Raw genomic sequence first — 16,977 nt, forward strand, 5'->3', positions numbered from 1 at the left:
TTATGGTGTGCATCATATAATTTGGATCTTGGGAGAAAAATTGGTATTAGAGTCTGTGAAAGCATAAACTGGCATTGGTAGCACAGTAGTCAGTAGATGCTTGGGTTACACCAAAGTCACATAATGCATATGAGCCTGCTCAGAGGATAAGGGTGGTTTGAAGCAGGATTTTCTGTTGACAGAAACTAGATCATTCATTTAAGTAGCTACTCTATGACTAAATGGAAGGGCTTATAAGATTACTATCATGAAGAATGTTTAAAGAATATACTAATTTAAGGGACAAAAATAGAATTAATAATATGGAAAAGGTGGTAATGCCTGATGTAGATTGTAGACTTCACAACTGGAACATTCCTAAGGTACCAGTAACAGACATAGGTTCTTTTAAGCCTAAGTTTCATGATGCGATAAGAACAATAGAAAAAAACTGTTTCCATTTCAAGTCTTATATAGACATCCCACTTTTATCTAAAAAAACATGCTACCATAGCACAAGGACTAGAAGTTTACTTATTTGCATGTTGGGATGATTCAACCGGCTGTTATACCAATCATTAGGCTAGGGTTAAATACTTCAGTCCTAGTTTGTAAGAGATGATATGCATGATGTTTTTTTTGACTCCTTATTCGGAGTAGTTGAATCAAGCCTGAGTGAAGGACCAATATTTTTCAATTGTTGCCCAAATCTGGTAATGGTTCTAACTGAGAAAGAGATTACTAGGGCCTTGACCCTGACTCTTTAGACGCATAGGTTTAGAATGACTCCAGGATCTCATGGCATAGAGGTAGTATACCGCGTCTACTACAAGGTTATAGATACTTTGTGTCCTTATGCTAGGATGTTAGACACGAGGGGACAAATTACCGTATTTCAAGTAAATGCTAGTAAGTCTAAGTACATGTTCCAAAGATTATCAAGTGGGATCAAGCTCCTCTGCCAGGTTTACAGGAATTAGAATATAACAAATCATAGAAAACTCATAGAAAATACGGAATTAGCGAGTATTGAGAAGTTTTCTGATGGAAGAATAAAAATAAAATTTATCCCATCTGATAGAAATAAGGAGGAGGTCAGGACCCTGTTCCTGGCAAGGACATCATGCTCTTCAATCCCCTAGAGTGAACTTGAAAGAGAACATGAGAAGATCATTTTAGAAAGGATTAGGAGAACCCTAGAACAGATTCAACAACTATATTATATGGTTGAAATCCCAAGACAGAGGATATAGCTTCTCAAGTCAGAAATCTAAGAGATCGGAGGGATTAATTTGGAAATATCCACTCTAGACAAATAGATCCATCTTTCTCTAATGTAGCCTCAATTAGAGTCCTTCAATTTGTAGACAAATTTTTAATAAATAAGGAGGCATTGAAAGAAGAATTTTATGAAAGAAAAATGACAACCTCTGAAAATAATTTTTTGAAAAATTCTCTCAAAAATCTAGAGAATTGATTCAGAAAAGATATTATAAGTACATAAGGGAAAATAAGATTCGGATTGAATGGTTCTCTTGGTTTAAGGATTATGGCAAAAAACACAAAGTGAAAGGTTATGAAGATAATACCATCAATGTGGTGAAGAACACTTTCCAGACATACAAGATGGCTTCAGGGAAGAGTGGTCAGGCTATTCAGCCTCCAAAAGGGATTACAGAGGTCAATAAAGGAGTAAAGCATCTCCTTCTAAAGCAGAAGGACAAGGGATGGAGCAACCAGCCAATCTAGAAAGAATAAATCATGTTATCCAACAAATAATTATACCAACCCATATCTATAATCTTTAGGGAAGCATTATCTATCAAAAAAAATAATCTTTAGGGAAGCATGCCACTAAGATAGAAAATTTATAGGCCAAGGCGGAATCGGTTTCTTCAAGTCCTATCCCTTAAGGAAAGGAAAAGACAATGTTCCAACCTCCTTCAACTCTAATAAAAGAGTCGTTTAAATGATACAAGTCTACCTCAAGGGAGGGAGAATTTGTAAATAAATTGGCAGATAGGCTAGCCAAATTACAGATATCTAATGGAAAAGCTCCGCAAGTTAATGCCTTGGAAAAAGAAGGGCCAAGAAGGAGATTTAAATAGAATGGAAGAAGGATTTAGGAGTAGCTTAGGGGAGCCTTTAGAAGTTAACAAAGCAACTTGGGGAAAAAAATGTCCCTACGGCTCCAACAAAAATGTATTACCACAAACCCACTCCAATAGATATGCAACATGAGGAAAACTACCTTCATGATTAAGCTCAACATGATGGGAGATCCATTGCATAATGCAAATATAGATGGGTTATTGGAATATTGGATATTAAACATGATGAGGCATATGAGGATATATGCCCAAGCCTCACACTTAAATAGGAATAGAGATGCTGATGCAGCTTAGAACCATTATTAGTGGCTTCATTGGACAACTTAGAGGATGGTGGAAGGCTATCTTGGTGATTATCTCAAAGCAAGGCCCTACAGTCTAAGAGCCAATAGAAGGGACATCAGGTGTTAAACAAGAGAATACAATGTCTTGTGAAGAAGATACAATAAACACATTAGTTTACACCATTGCACTTTGCTTTGTGGGGACCACAGAATTATTAGAAGATAGGCGTAAAGAGTTTTTGATGAGCTTAATATGTCCTACTCTATCACATTTTAAGTGGTATGGGGATGCCTTTATATCAAAGGTTTATATGAGACCGGACTCAAGTTCAGATTTTTGGAAGGAGAAGTTCATGTCAGGACTTCCTCCTCTATTTGCAGAAAAGGTTAAGTTTAGAATAATATAGAATAAAAGCCAGGCATGGGGAAATTATTCCTTTTTCCCAATAAACCTATGGGACACTAGCAGCTGAGATCTAAACTAATGGATTATCCTTATGAACTGATCTAAAATTAAAAAATAAAAAATTAAATAAAAAATTAAAAAAACTAGCAGAGAAAAAATGAATGCAAGAAGAGACTTCAGCAATTTTTGCAAATAGTTTGGTTATGATTGTGAAACAGTCTTCGCAAAATCCACTTCTAAAAGAACAGAAGACTAGAGTTTGTGAAAAGGAAGACTTCATAGAATAAAATACCCCAAGAAAGGGAGACTGGAGAATAGAAAGGATAGGAGAGAACCCCCACAGAGGCCAAACCTTGAAAAAGGAACTGATAAAAAGATCTCTTCCAGTTAACTACAAGTGTGGTAAGGTAGGACATTACCAAAATAAATGCAGAACAAAACAAAAAGTTGATGAATTAAACCTGGATGAAGACCTCAAAAATAGCTTTGTCAATTCAATATTGAAAGAAACATCAGAATCTGAAGGTCATCTAGATACTTCATAAATGGAAGATGAAAATATCATAGGACCTGTAGATTCATCTTAGAATTTGTGGATAGCATGGAAAATCCTCACACTAGAGAACAGGCTCTTAGAAAATGCCTAGAATTGAGGAAATGCTCAAACCCCAAAGTGGGGGTTGTAAAGAAACCAAAAGAACTTTATAGTTTTATGGCTATTATAGAAAGGTTCCAGCAGCAAATAACCCATAGGGTACCCACTCTCCAAGAATTGAGATAGGAGTGCAATGAATTAAGGGAGAAATTAAAGATCTTAAGATTAGGGTCCAAACTTTGGTACAACTTTATTTTGGTGGAGATGAAGGAAATTTGAGTGAAGAATTTGATGAGATTATAAGCCTAGGAAAAAGTCTATAAGCGTTAAGCATAAAGATAAAGAAGCAGGAAAAGACTAGATGGAAGGACTACAATTCATAAATCTGGTGGATAGAATTGTTAGCCATAAATGGTACACGCAAATTACTATTGTGGCAAACAAGGAATGTAGTTTTGAGGCTGTGGCACTTATTTGACTCAGGGGTCAATTTGAATTGCATAAATAGGGGGTTAGTACCAACCTAGTACTTTTTTAAAACAACCCAAGTTCTACAACAAATGGAAAGAGAATGATGATAAATTATAAATATCAGACATGGCAGTGTGCAATCAAGGTCTATGCTTCCAATAACCATTATAATAGTAAAAGACCTTACTCAAGTAGTAATTCTTGGCACGCCATTTGTTAATATGTTATAACCGATAGAAAATCTAGATAATACTGGAACCCAGTCAAGAGTCCAAGGGTATGAGGTAAAATTTTGGTTTTATTGAGGAGCCTCAAACATTGGTTTTTAAACCAAACCCAAGAAAGGGTAGAAAGGAAAGACAAACTTTTGTATTCCTAGAAGGAAGAATTGCTTCATAAGATAGTAGAACAAAAACAAAAAAGAGCCTCAGCTTCAAGAAAAAAATAGGAGAATTACAGATACTCTTGGAAAGGGAAGTGTGTGCTGAGATCCCTCCTGCATTTTGAGATTGGAAAAAGCATGTAGTAAGACTACCTTATGAAACAATGATGCCTACAAAAGCTAGGCCACTACAAATGAACAGCAGAATTAAATTTTGATTTCACTGCCTAGGAAATGGAAACGTCAAAATGGAAATTTGATTTGCATAATGTTTTACTAATTTAGGAAAACTTGGGGGAGGTGGATGCATGGATATATTATAAATAAAACTAAAGGGTGTTGCATGTTTTACATTTTCACAAGCTTAAAAATTTGATGAAGTTTGAAGTTAGACAGAAACCAATACTCTATGAAATGAATGGATAATGGTACTAAAGAGAAGGGAAATAGATTGTAGGAGAATCTAAGGGGAATGAGCATTGCTAATAGAAACTTGGTAGTGGAACCAGGAATTTCAAAAGGCAATTAATTATAGAGGTTGGCATAAATGTAATACCAAAGAAAGTTTTAAGTCCTCATAAAGAATCTTCCAGACATCAATCACATGTATGCTCCATCCATGGCAAAGGGAGAGAAAACATTCCTCTGTAGTTCTTATGCTAAGACATAACCACAGTTTGGTAAATGCAAATTCAATATTTTTTTAATTTGGTGGCCAAGAATCTTAAATGGAAAAATCTACAGGTTACTTTCACTATAAAAAGCAACCAAAGCTAGTGCGGATTCAAATTCATGCCCAATCTATAGATCAAAATCCTTTCCTATTAATCTCTGATCCCATTTTTGCATCTTCATGGGTACCTTCAGATAACTTGTGTCTTTGACACATTTCTGCATACATTTTAACTTTCAGATTGCATGGAAACCATCTTGAAGAAACATGCCATTTTACCCCACTAGATAAATAGAGAGAGAGAGAGAGAGGGGCCAATAATTATCTGAAAACTTCTGCTTCAACAGATGAATCAATAAAAGGAAAGAGGCTAAGTCAAGGAATTCAGTTAGACCAAACCACATAGAAAATAAGAAGCTTAAACAAACAACACCCTATCTTGATCCTTATTTGTGTGTGATCATGAATACAAGACAAACCCCAACAATAAAAAGAAAAAATTAATTGTTAAACTTTCTTCATATGTGATCATGACCAAAAAACAAAATAATAGAATTAGACAAAACCTACGAGAAGGAAACCAATTAGATACGGACACAAGAGGAAAAGGAACGAAACCCAGAAACCAAAACATGGAATAGGCTGAAATTACACAAACTCGAGGGACAGAAATCAAGCAAAACAGAAAGATTTGGAGAGAGAGAGAGAGTGGGGAGAGGAAATACTTGTGAGCACTGTATTCATATTCCAAGTTGATGAGGTGTTGAGAAGAGGAAGGGATGCCTTCAGGGAGAGCACCAAAGCTCCTTGTTCCCCTGCAAATAGCGTTGAAGAATCTCCTGGTAGCCAGTGCCATTGATGAAGAATAGAGTATCACCACCACCTCTACAGCAGCTGCTGTTCGTTCAGAAAATTTTTAGTTTTATTTTCACTTCTTCCTTTCTGTCTTGTTCCCAGTTTAAGAATGCGCTTAATTACAGATTTTCGGGTTCATAATCTGGCGATGATGATGAAATATATCATCAGTTTGTTTGGTTGGGGATGTGATGAGTTGCAGACAGCGCTTTCCAAAGCATACCTGGCATCCCATATCCCACTTTGGATTTTACCTCATTTAGAATTCCGGAATGGGCCCTCAACTCCATCTAATTGCCTGCATTTACCCATTTGTAGTCCATAACCATTTTCCCAGTGAGGAGTTGGGTGAGTAAGGTAATAGATAAACATTATCCTTTCTTTCCATCATAATTATCCTTGTTTTTAGCGTGGAAGTTTTAATTTTTGTCCATTCAATCATTCAAACAGCGGCATTAAGGTTTCACATCCTTTCAACTTGGGCTACAAGCACTCATATTTCGTCAACCTCAGAACTTCAACTTGAGGAGCCTTTGATAAAGGGGTACCAAATCTTAAAATGGTGAATGAAATTGAGCATAGGGGTATGCTTAAAAATTGTTTGCAAATGCAAGTGAGAATAAAATTACAGAATGGGGGCAGAAGCATGCTAGAATGGTATGAACAAGAAGAGGATTCCATTGAAAAAAACAAACTCTGGGGCATGCCAAGGCCAAAAGTTTGAGGATGTGCTACGTGGTTTTCTTAGCTTTGATTTTTAAGGTTATGTTTAGTTTCGAAAAATTTAAAAGAAAATACAAAAGAGAAAAAAATTAAAAATAGAATAATTAATAAAATATTTTGATATATTACTTCAAACTTTTATTAATTATTTATCTCTTTTATATAAAAATTTAATAATTATAAATTATAAATAATAATAATAATAATAATAATTTTAATTATATTTAACTTTTTTAATCTTTCCTATAAAAATCAATTTCTTTTAATATTTTTATTTTTTTCTTCATACTTCTCGAACCAAACCTAACTTAAATTTTTTAGAATCGAAAGAAGGGGTATTGCAGTCATTTAGAAGCATCTACAAGTGATATACCCCCATTACTCAGATGCAGTTGATTACACGCATGAATCCAACTGACGAAGACAAGTCAGAGATGATATGGTAGTGGGGAGTGGAGAGCTGACGCGTAACGGCATAATACCATCTGGATTAACCTCATCTCTTCGCTTAGGCCGCTCTTTTTTTTTTCTTCCCAAAATAGGAGAATAAAATACGAAGAACATAAAATAAATAAATAAATAACTAAAATCAGTAAATAAATTTAATATACAATTTCAAACTTATTTAATTTATTTTAATATTTTTATACCAAAATTAAATAATTTAAAATTATATAAATTTCCAATTACTTTTAGTTATATATATATATATATATATATATATTTTACGTGAAAATCAATTATGAGAAAACAATTTTTTTAACTTTCTTTTAACACTACCCAACCTGGTCTTAATAAATGTTTCCCTCTTCTCATATTTAGAAAAAAAAGAATCTGACAAGGATGCAGATTGAAATGCCATCCCAACATCCCAGTGCCAGTCCCTTCTTCCACCGTACATATCTTAACCTTCATCAAATATAGAATCATGAAACAAGCCCACACATGTCAATTTCTGATTTTATTTATTTACCTTTCATAGCCTACGCCACAACCCGAAAAATCACATCAGCGCCTCATGCGGCATGAGGCGATGACAATGGCATCTCATCTTATGATCCCAAAATGTACATGCATCTACCTGAAATTACGAGACGCCAAGCATCTGGCATAAGGCAAAATTGGGAAATGGCTTTAATTTTCTTCTCAAAATCCAATTTGCTTATCTGTTTGCATTCGGCGTCTAACAGTACAGGAAAAATAGAAACATTATTCTGGTTCAAATTTCTTAAACCCCTATCCATTTCTACTTTAAAATATGGGACAACAACATACCTACAGGGTTCAATATATCGCAGCTAAAACTCTTACAATTTTTAGTTTTATCACCAGACCATCATTCAAAACATCAAGGAAACAAACTCCTTTGTTATTACATTACAAAAATTCCATACAGTAAGTCAATTCTACAATGCTCATGACAAGCAATACAGTAACCATCATAAGCAAAAACAGAGAGTACAGATTTACAATGTCATCCCAAAAAAAAAAAAAAAAATGTCCTCTAGCCAAAAGATAAACCTTTCAAGCAGTTGCTCATTCATCACCACATAGAGCAGCACCAGAGGCCCTGGACTCCAATTATCATTCGGAGCTATAATCATGTTCATACATCCTTCCACTATATTAACATTCCACAATAATACATTACCCAACCCAACCCAATCAATACTGCTGTGCATCAACACTACACAAAAAGGCAATACCCAACCCTACCATTACCCTCTATATCACAAACCAAACCAAACCAAATCCCCTATCAGCCAACAGAACTACCATGGCTACCTAGCTCAGGTGGTATCTCCCCCAAACATCTGGGCATTGGGTCTAATTGATTGTCCGGACACACATTCCAATAATGAACTTATAACTACATTACAAAGGAGAGGATATGATAGCACCAGCCACAAGAGATCAGTACAAGTTGAAAGTGCCTATGAATGGAGAGACACGATGTAAATGAAGAATATCAGAGACTAACGTAAAACAGAATAACTGTAACCAAGCTCTAACTAAATGGGGTAACAAGGTGCTACAATAGCAATCTCCCTAAGGAGCTGAGTAGTGAAAAGAATGAGCAGTTTGATTTCCAACTTCATTTGTTAGCATAAGGTATCGACCACGTACATAGAGCGTGAAAAGAAAGCCAAGAGTGCCTCCCAAAGTAAAACAGATGTCAAGATATCATACCACAAAAACAAATCATCAGAACTGGAAATCAAGTTTGAACATGGTAAGCATACTACTGCCAACCATTTGAATCTCCATTTGAACTGATAACATAGGGTCAGTTTCAACCGCTAATGAAATCATCAACAGGAGCAGGAAATGCAGTTGGATGAAGCGAATAACGTAATCATATTAACATATACTTGAATATTATGAGACGAATGGGACATTGATAACAGATTAGTTCTTAGAAAGTCAAATTTCAATTTGAGGGGGAGCAGTTTTCCTTTCAGAAATTATAACAAAATTCTGGTGAACTTGGCATCACCAAAATATCAATACATTAACACCATGATACTGATAGTGTAAAATGTAGATAGACAAGAACCATTTCCAGGTCTTGTTATCCCTAATACCAAAGCCAACATGAAGTCCATAATTCAATGACAGAGGTTGGGAATAGATAACTCCTATTGCTGTTTCAAAAAACAACCATGCCTCCACAATTGCCGCAGCCTAAAAACTCAGATGAGGTGATTTCCATCAAGGATTAAAAAAAGATCTTTATTTTCCACGAGAAAGCAGCAGCGAACAATCAAATTCTGATGCAGGCAATTAACAATTGGGCAAGATTAAAAGGATTAAGGGAATAACCCTGAAAATTTTTTAAGATTAAGATCATGAATTGAATTTTGTAAGAAACATGAAATCAACTTCACTGTCAAAAATGCTGACAGGAAAGTCTGCAGAAGCCAGAAATCAAGTGGTTTTCAGGAAAAACTACAGCCATTTCCATGATTCAGTTTAGAGTGATCATCTCTTCATATGCACAGATCAAGACACAAGATACAGACTTGAGAAGGAAAAAGGGGAAAAACCTGATGCCACACTGAGTGGCTTTTGATTAATTTAATTTCAGAAGATGAGTCGTCCTTTCTTAAAACTAAACTGCAAGGTTAAAAGGTACCAGGATAATATTGAGAAGAGATCATCACCAGCCACATTGCATTGTGCATATTGATAGAATGATCCACTAGAGAGAAGCTGAGACCAAGAGGATTGAGGGACAAGACAAATAAAACATAAATATATACGCCGTGAATTTGCCAATAATGGTCTTTACCGAAAATACTTGTGGCCACGAACATCAAATTTATATCATAGCAATATTGGAAATAAGATGGGCTCCACAACAGTCAAAGATTAAGAGCTCATAAAATACTACGAAAGGAAAGAAAGGTCCTAATAAGGTCTAAGATAACGGCAGATGATGAATGGATTAAACAACACAGGCAGAAACCTATATTCCCTGAAAATAGAGCCAGTTGTGAATCTTCCCAGCACTGTATTGGAAGAAACAGAAGCAGTCCAGTAGAAGAAGAAACCTAGAAATAAGAAGCCTTCTCCAGGACCAAACCTAAAGGAACTACATTGAGGAAACATGAGGAAGAGCTCCAAGGTTTCAACTAGAATTCACCTTCAAATACCAAGAAGTGGCCTCAAAACTCAGGTGGCCATTATAAAAGCCTGAATCAAATTTTCTGCTGTGCGTTTCTGTTCAGGTGTACCAGATATCAAGGCCACGCGATCACCTCGGGAAGACTTGGAATCGGAAATCTCTATAACTGCTCCTGATATCTGGAAGACAGAGAAGTTTGTGTCAAGATATCATTGGATCAACTGTATTTTACAATAAGGGAACTCATGTCCAATGTTCCATAAAATCAACTTAAAACCATGGAGAATGTAGAGGGAGGGCAAACATAGAACATATTATGCTACACTTCCAAAAGATTCACCTAAAATGATAGAAATATCAAAATTCATACAGCCTGCAAGCTAGCAGCATAATAAACATAAAAAACACTTTAATCACATCATAACAAGGGAACAAAAACATCTATGTTGACATCCCTAAACTGTTTACATGGAAAAATGCAGCCAGAAGTAACAGCTCCAGGCATGCAAAGAATTAGGCCCCCGTAATGGATTTTTCTATAATTTCTATAGCCTGAATAAACTAAAACGTTTGAATCAATTAGTCATTAGTGATTCGTTACAGACAGCTAAAAAACAATTTGTCCTCCCTCTCGATTGAAAACTAGGGTGCTTCAATAATAATTAACAACTACAAAATGACCAAAAATTAAGGAAAAGATGACCCACCTTCCTAATGTTTGCTATATTTGCCCCACCTTTGCCCATAACTTTGCCCACTGCATTTGCAGGGATCACCATGTCAAAGGTCGATGGTGTAGGCAATCTGCAACAAAGTATAGCAGAGAACAAGCAAGTAGTGAAAAAACTGTAAAAGAAACAAGATAACCACATTGATATAAGAGCTCTGAAGCATAACACACTAACCCTCCATAAAGCTTTGATGAATAAGAGGACATTGATCCATAGGCATTCTCCCCCACCTGTTAAAAGAAAAAACCCACGCAGAATGAGTGCTAACAGAGGTGCACAAAATGATCACCTTCATAAAATTACCAAATGATTAGGAATGTTCCCTCTTCTAAGCTAGAATTCACGAGCAAATTTAATAGACAGAAAGTTTTCTAAAAAATGGAACATTAACATTCTAAATTCAGCATCCTATATCACATTAATATGTACATCTTTATATTAACTTATTTAAGAATCCTAAGGATGAAAAATAGGAAAAAGAATAAAAAATAAAAAATAAAAACCCATTTTCTTTGGAGGATTTAAAATAACTTAGCACCTCTTTAAAATGTCATCTCAAGAGAACTCATATCACATCTGGAATTTATTACAATTTTCCAAGAAATATATATTACATTAAAACGATAAAAAATGCATAATATATACATTTGAGTTCTTAATATCCCAAATAATACTCAAACTTGTAAACTTATTATAACTGGCAAACCACCACAATCAATAACCAAAACTACCCTTTCTAAGTTTGATATGCCAATCACCCAAAGTATTCCCTATGTAGAAGCATGTCAATGCATTGCCAGCACCACACACATGCACATAGATCCCACTCTCTTGTATTGAAAACTACCTCTCCATTGAAAACGACGACGACTTTAACGGCAAAATACAGCTAAGAAACCAAATGCAAAAACAAAACAAAGAAAAAATGGTCATAAATGGACAGATAATTAAAGCTACAAGCATATACTTACTGACAAAGATCCATATCCATAAAGGCTGCTTGAAGAAAGAAGGCCCAAGCCACTTCCAGTTTCAGCCCTTTGGTCATAGCTCAATGGAGCAACCGGGGGAGCAGAGGGCAAAACAGAAGAAACTGATAGACCCGCACCACCAGAGTATAAAGAATCAGTGCCTGCAGAAGTATTGTGACCAGTATCCCTATCCTTCAATGCATCATCCCGAAGTCTCAGAACAATCTGAACAAGTGCATCTCTCACACTACCAACTTCTCCAACCACCTTAATATGGAACAAAACAAAAATACAAAAACAAACAAAAACACCACATACACAAGTTAATACAAGTAAACTTAAATACAAGCCTAAGAAATTGAATCAAACTGACCTCAATAAGTTCATCATTGGCATCAGCACACTTGGGCCTCTCACTCTTTGAGATGCGAACATCAGCTCTAGTTCTCTTCCTAATTTCATTAATAATTGAACCACTTTTCCCAATAATACACCCAATAATTTTTGATGGAACAAGAAGACGTATAGCAACAGTGTCGTCATCTTCATCATTTATCTTAGCTTGCAGCAATAAAACAGCTTCAACTGCCATGGATTTCAGATCATCGACAGACTGCCAAACAATAGATATTCAACACTATCAAAATATATGGAGAGAAGTTGTCCATGCATAGCAAGTGAAGCACATAGATTAATGGCAGTAATTGGATGCCGTGTTAGAAGAAAGTGTTCATGCTAAGTATATACAGTTCATAACCAATCCTGTGGTATCATGTTCTAAATCATGTTTAACCTAAATTTGAGGTTAGAAAACCTAAATTTAAGGGGAACAGGAAACATGAGTTCCAGACCAAGCATTTTTTTTTTTCTTTCTTTTGATAGGTAAATTAGGAGAATATATTAAAGGCGCTTGCAAAAAGGCACATCAAAGTACAAAGTATACAATTAAGGAGCTCCTGACCAAGCATATTCTAGAAGTTATACCAAACATAAAACCTATGTTTACTTCAAATTCACAAGTTATGAGAAACACAAGTTCCTATGCCAACTATGACAAATGCTTTTGACAAATATTCTCATAAAAAAAAAAACAAATATTTTAAAAGAAAGTAGATTTGTCTATAGGACTTCACTTTAACACATTGAATATGTCTAAAAGCTTCATTTGATCCATTTGTGTGACAGGATTCCTTGGTGAAATATACAAAGCAGTAAACAAAGAATGCAAAAAGTCTCTTAATGTCCTCCTTCTCACTTCCCCATAGAGTTTGAGTTATTCATAATAACATAAAGGGAAAGAAGAAAGAAAGGACACTGATCAAAAAGAAGAAAGAAAGGACACACCTCTGTTGAAGTGACAGTGATGAGACACTCATCACGATCAGCCTTGGTGTCATCAACCTCAACATGTGCACCACTAGCCTCCCTTACACTTTTAATGGAACTCCCTCCCCTGCCAATAACACGCCCAATCTTGTCAAATGGGCACAAAACTCTTATAATTAACTCCTCAGATCGTGATGCTCCATAACCAGAAACTACAGGAAGGTTAGATGAATAAACTGGCCATGTACTGCCCATGTCTGAATAACCCTGAAGTTCTGGTACATGTGTAGCAGCTAAGACAGGAGGAACAGATCTAGCAGACACAATAGAGTCTGCACTAGGATAGAATCCACCAGCAGGATATATCGGGACATCTGAAGGGATAATGATGCTGGGAGGGGCTTCTGGTACAGTTGTGTCAAGAGGAATTTCTTCTCTAGGAGTGAACTTGTACATGATTGCAGAAATTGCAAACAGTGCCTTCTTCACTGCTTCCGAATCACCAGCTATCTAAACACAAGAAAACAGAATGGTCAAAATGCATGAAGAGTACTAAAAAAGAATTCATGTAAGACAGAAAGTCAAACTTCATAGACTAAAATCATAAAGAAGCAAACAAGAAGGCATTAAGTTCTGCACACGTGTAATCCATTTTACACCACTGCACATGGATATTAGTAGTCCTGACATAACATATATAAGCCTAAGGTCCAAAAGGAACATATCAGTTCTCCTGAAATAATGGTGGACATTAATTGCCATCAAGAAACTTGAAACCTAACCAAAAGAGCTATAAAATGGGGGTTTCAGCAAAAGGGTATCATATTTTCTCAAAAAGCACCAATTTTAGGCCAGAAATCTTTTATATTCTTTTACAGTAAACACCACCAACCATAGAGCATCCCTCTGATCTATACTCACATCAGTGAAAAGTAACTACAACGATTATCTAACCTCAGTTGTCTGATGGTGTAAATGCCAACATTAAGGGAAAAGCATCATTCAATGTTTTAAAACTCAGACAGCTTCATGGTCAAGAACCATGTTAAATGGTAACTCCTCCGGTTTTTGGATTAAACACATATCATTCTTATAACATATCAGTTGAGAAGTAAAAGAAAAAAATGATAACCAAAAGATGAGATAACTTTATGCAAGCTAAGGTACTCTACTGTTCAGCTTAATCTCTCAAATTTTACTTCACACTATAATTTAAATTTTCCTACTTCCCTTCTTTTGATATTCTTTTATAAACTAATATAACACAGTCTATTTAAAAAAATTACAACTATCAAATAAAAGGTGTGCAACACAAAGCTTCTTCCAAGTTTTGAAATGTTAGATTATGAAACATCCAATACAATAATTATCAATGCAAAAAAATTACTTTATATCAATGATAACTTTTGCTTTAAACAAAGGTCATCCAACACAGATCGGTAATTACTGACCAGAACAAAGTTGTCAAATTCCATAGCACATGAATGACTGGGGTCAGTGGAATCCTTGGCAGTTATCTTAATATTTGCTCTCGTCTTGCTTCTCAGTCTCTTTATGGTAGCACCTGCCTTACCAATAACATTTGCAGACTGACTAGATGGAACAAGAATTTGACATTCCTCCTTATCTTTCTTTTTTTTGTCAGAGTTCTCAAGTGAAGCTACAGCATTTACAATGGCAGCATGCACTTTAAGAAGGGCATCCTGGGCAGGGCATAGAGGCTGCTTGTCATTAAATTCATCGTCAACTTCAACTTCTTCCTTCTCCTTAACATAGCAATAGATGGTTATAACCCTATCCTTGGCACCTGGAAATGGATCTACAACCTTAATCTTTGCCCTTGTATCTTGTCTTATTGAGTTTATAACTTTCCCACTTTTACCAATTACACTCCCAATAACCCCATCTGGGCACAGTATCCTATAAACTATCAATTCATCACTACCCTTTTCATCTCTTTCATTTACCCGTCTTTTCTGAATCTTGTTGTCACCATCTTGGTCTCTCTGGGAACGAAACCGCTTCCCTGTTTCACCCATTCTTTTTAAATATAGACTGACTCCTGAAACCACAAAATAAAGCCACATTCAAGAAAAATCAGTATAAAATAAATCCAACCGTCTGCAGTTGTAAGTTAAGGAAAAGAAGACACAACAAAGTTTTGAATCTGATGTTTCACATCACTGCCATTTCCAAAAATTTCAAAACAATAGTAAACCAACCCAAATAGTTGTATTAGGCTTTGCCAGGTACCCAAATAGTTCTGTTACCCTTAGGGTAGAGCTTAGTTTTCTCAGGTCCCAAAATAATAAAATTTGCTTCTTATGTCCTCTCAGAAATCAATCCAGACATACAGATAAACACAATAAAAATACAAACCCAACAAGGTGATTGAAAACCAGAGGCAAAAACACAGAGAGAATACAAACCCAACACATAAGAGGCAACAAAAAAAAAAGAAAAAGCGGGGATATTTTCTGAATTCCAACAATACATAATTCCAAATAGCACCTCATAAGACCCTCATGTTCTGTTCTTTTGGTTGTTACCTTAAAAAAAAAATTGATTATTTTCTTGAGCACAAAGGAAAGCAAATGTTCCTTCCAAAAGCCACAGTAGCACCAAATTGCCAACCAAACAATGCCCTAGCATATTAGAAGTACTTTTCTCGATTGAAATTGATCTAATTTGAGTTCAAAACTGAAATAAAATGCTACCAAAAAGTACCTAAAAGAAACATCAGAAAGGAGGGAAAAAATTATTAGGGCACTCAATCTGACCCTTTTTACAAATCGGCGTCGAAAAATAAAAACAAAAATATTAAAGGAAAAGAATTGTGATTTCCCCCCAATTGGCTTCTGGTTGTAAAACATATATATATATATGACTGAAAACAATGTTATCCTTAAAAAAAACCCAGGAAATATTTTTACCCAATACAAAGAGACTCGAAAATACGAATACCAAGTGGAACAGTTTACCCCAAATCGATACAAAAAGAAATCTCGGAGACCCCATAACAAAAACCCTAGGAAGGAGCGTACCTGTGGAAGAGAGAATGCCAAAACCCTAGACGAAGAGGGTTGCGCTATACGAACTTGTGATTTATCCTATTTCGGGCTCTTTCGATTTTCCAGAGACATATATACTCAGGTCAACTGGCTATAGCCGGTAATTCTTTTTGAAGGAACCGACGATAGGAGGTTGGTTATGCGGGTTGCTTCGGTTTCCACTTCTTTTCTTCCCCTTCCCTTTCCTTTCCTTTGCTTCCTCTATTTTTTTGGTGGATTTATATAATCAACCCTATATTTTTAGCAATTATTTTTAATGATTTTGATAATTATAAATCAAGTTAAATACATTTGATTTAAAAAGTAATAATAAATATATGATAAATTTATTTTTAATTTCACTTTATTTAATGGGTGGTCATTTTTTATTTACCTATGGGAAGTCAATTAATTAGTAAATTCAGATAATTATTTGAGAAGATGTGAATTTGGTGATGATGTTTTAAATCTTTTTCAAATTATAAGATATTTAACAAAAATTATAGTAAAATATAATAATAATAAAATAAAAAAAGTAAACAATAACCCTTCCTTTTCCTTTTGTGTTAAATTTAACTAGATGAAGTCTAGATGCTTTAGGAAATCTTTAAAAAATAAAATGGAAGGGGGAGATGGAAAAGTAGGAAGAGTAAAGGTATACAAACGATATGGTTTGTAGGTAGGAAATCTTATCTAGTTAGGGGATGTTTATATAGGGTAGGTGTTGGTGCACCACCAACATGGAGATTCCGACTAGCCTTTGAAACTTAAACGGTGATTTAACCTGCCAAA

At 35.3% G+C, this 16,977-nt stretch overlaps 2 protein-coding genes across 2 annotated transcripts in view; both read right to left on the reverse strand.

Annotated features, from left to right (window-relative positions):
• The window catches only part of LOC117923940 (ornithine aminotransferase, mitochondrial), a 38,194-nt gene extending 32,200 nt beyond the window's left edge, over positions 1-5,994 (reverse strand). The window contains exon 1 of the mRNA XM_034842447.1: positions 5,627-5,994. Within this exon, the coding sequence (XP_034698338.1) occupies positions 5,627-5,757 (131 nt within the window). The 5' untranslated portion in view covers positions 5,758-5,994. The remainder of the gene's footprint in view (positions 1-5,626) is intronic.
• Positions 5,995-7,821: 1,827 nt separating this feature from the next.
• Positions 7,822-16,276, reverse strand: LOC117923536 (KH domain-containing protein At4g18375-like). The gene is made up of 8 exons (XM_034841872.1): positions 16,180-16,276; positions 14,587-15,197; positions 13,154-13,645; positions 12,183-12,422; positions 11,810-12,076; positions 11,013-11,068; positions 10,815-10,911; positions 7,822-10,286 (listed from the first exon to the last, which is right to left on the reverse strand). Exons 2-8 carry the CDS (start codon positions 15,172-15,174, stop codon positions 10,155-10,157), a joined length of 1,872 nt encoding a protein of 623 aa, XP_034697763.1. The 5' UTR covers positions 15,175-15,197; positions 16,180-16,276; the 3' UTR covers positions 7,822-10,154.
• Positions 16,277-16,977: the final 701 nt, after the last annotated feature.

Source organism: Vitis riparia, chromosome 10 (genome assembly GCF_004353265.1).
Source record: "Vitis riparia cultivar Riparia Gloire de Montpellier isolate 1030 chromosome 10, EGFV_Vit.rip_1.0, whole genome shotgun sequence".
NCBI lineage: Eukaryota > Viridiplantae > Streptophyta > Magnoliopsida > Vitales > Vitaceae > Vitis > Vitis riparia.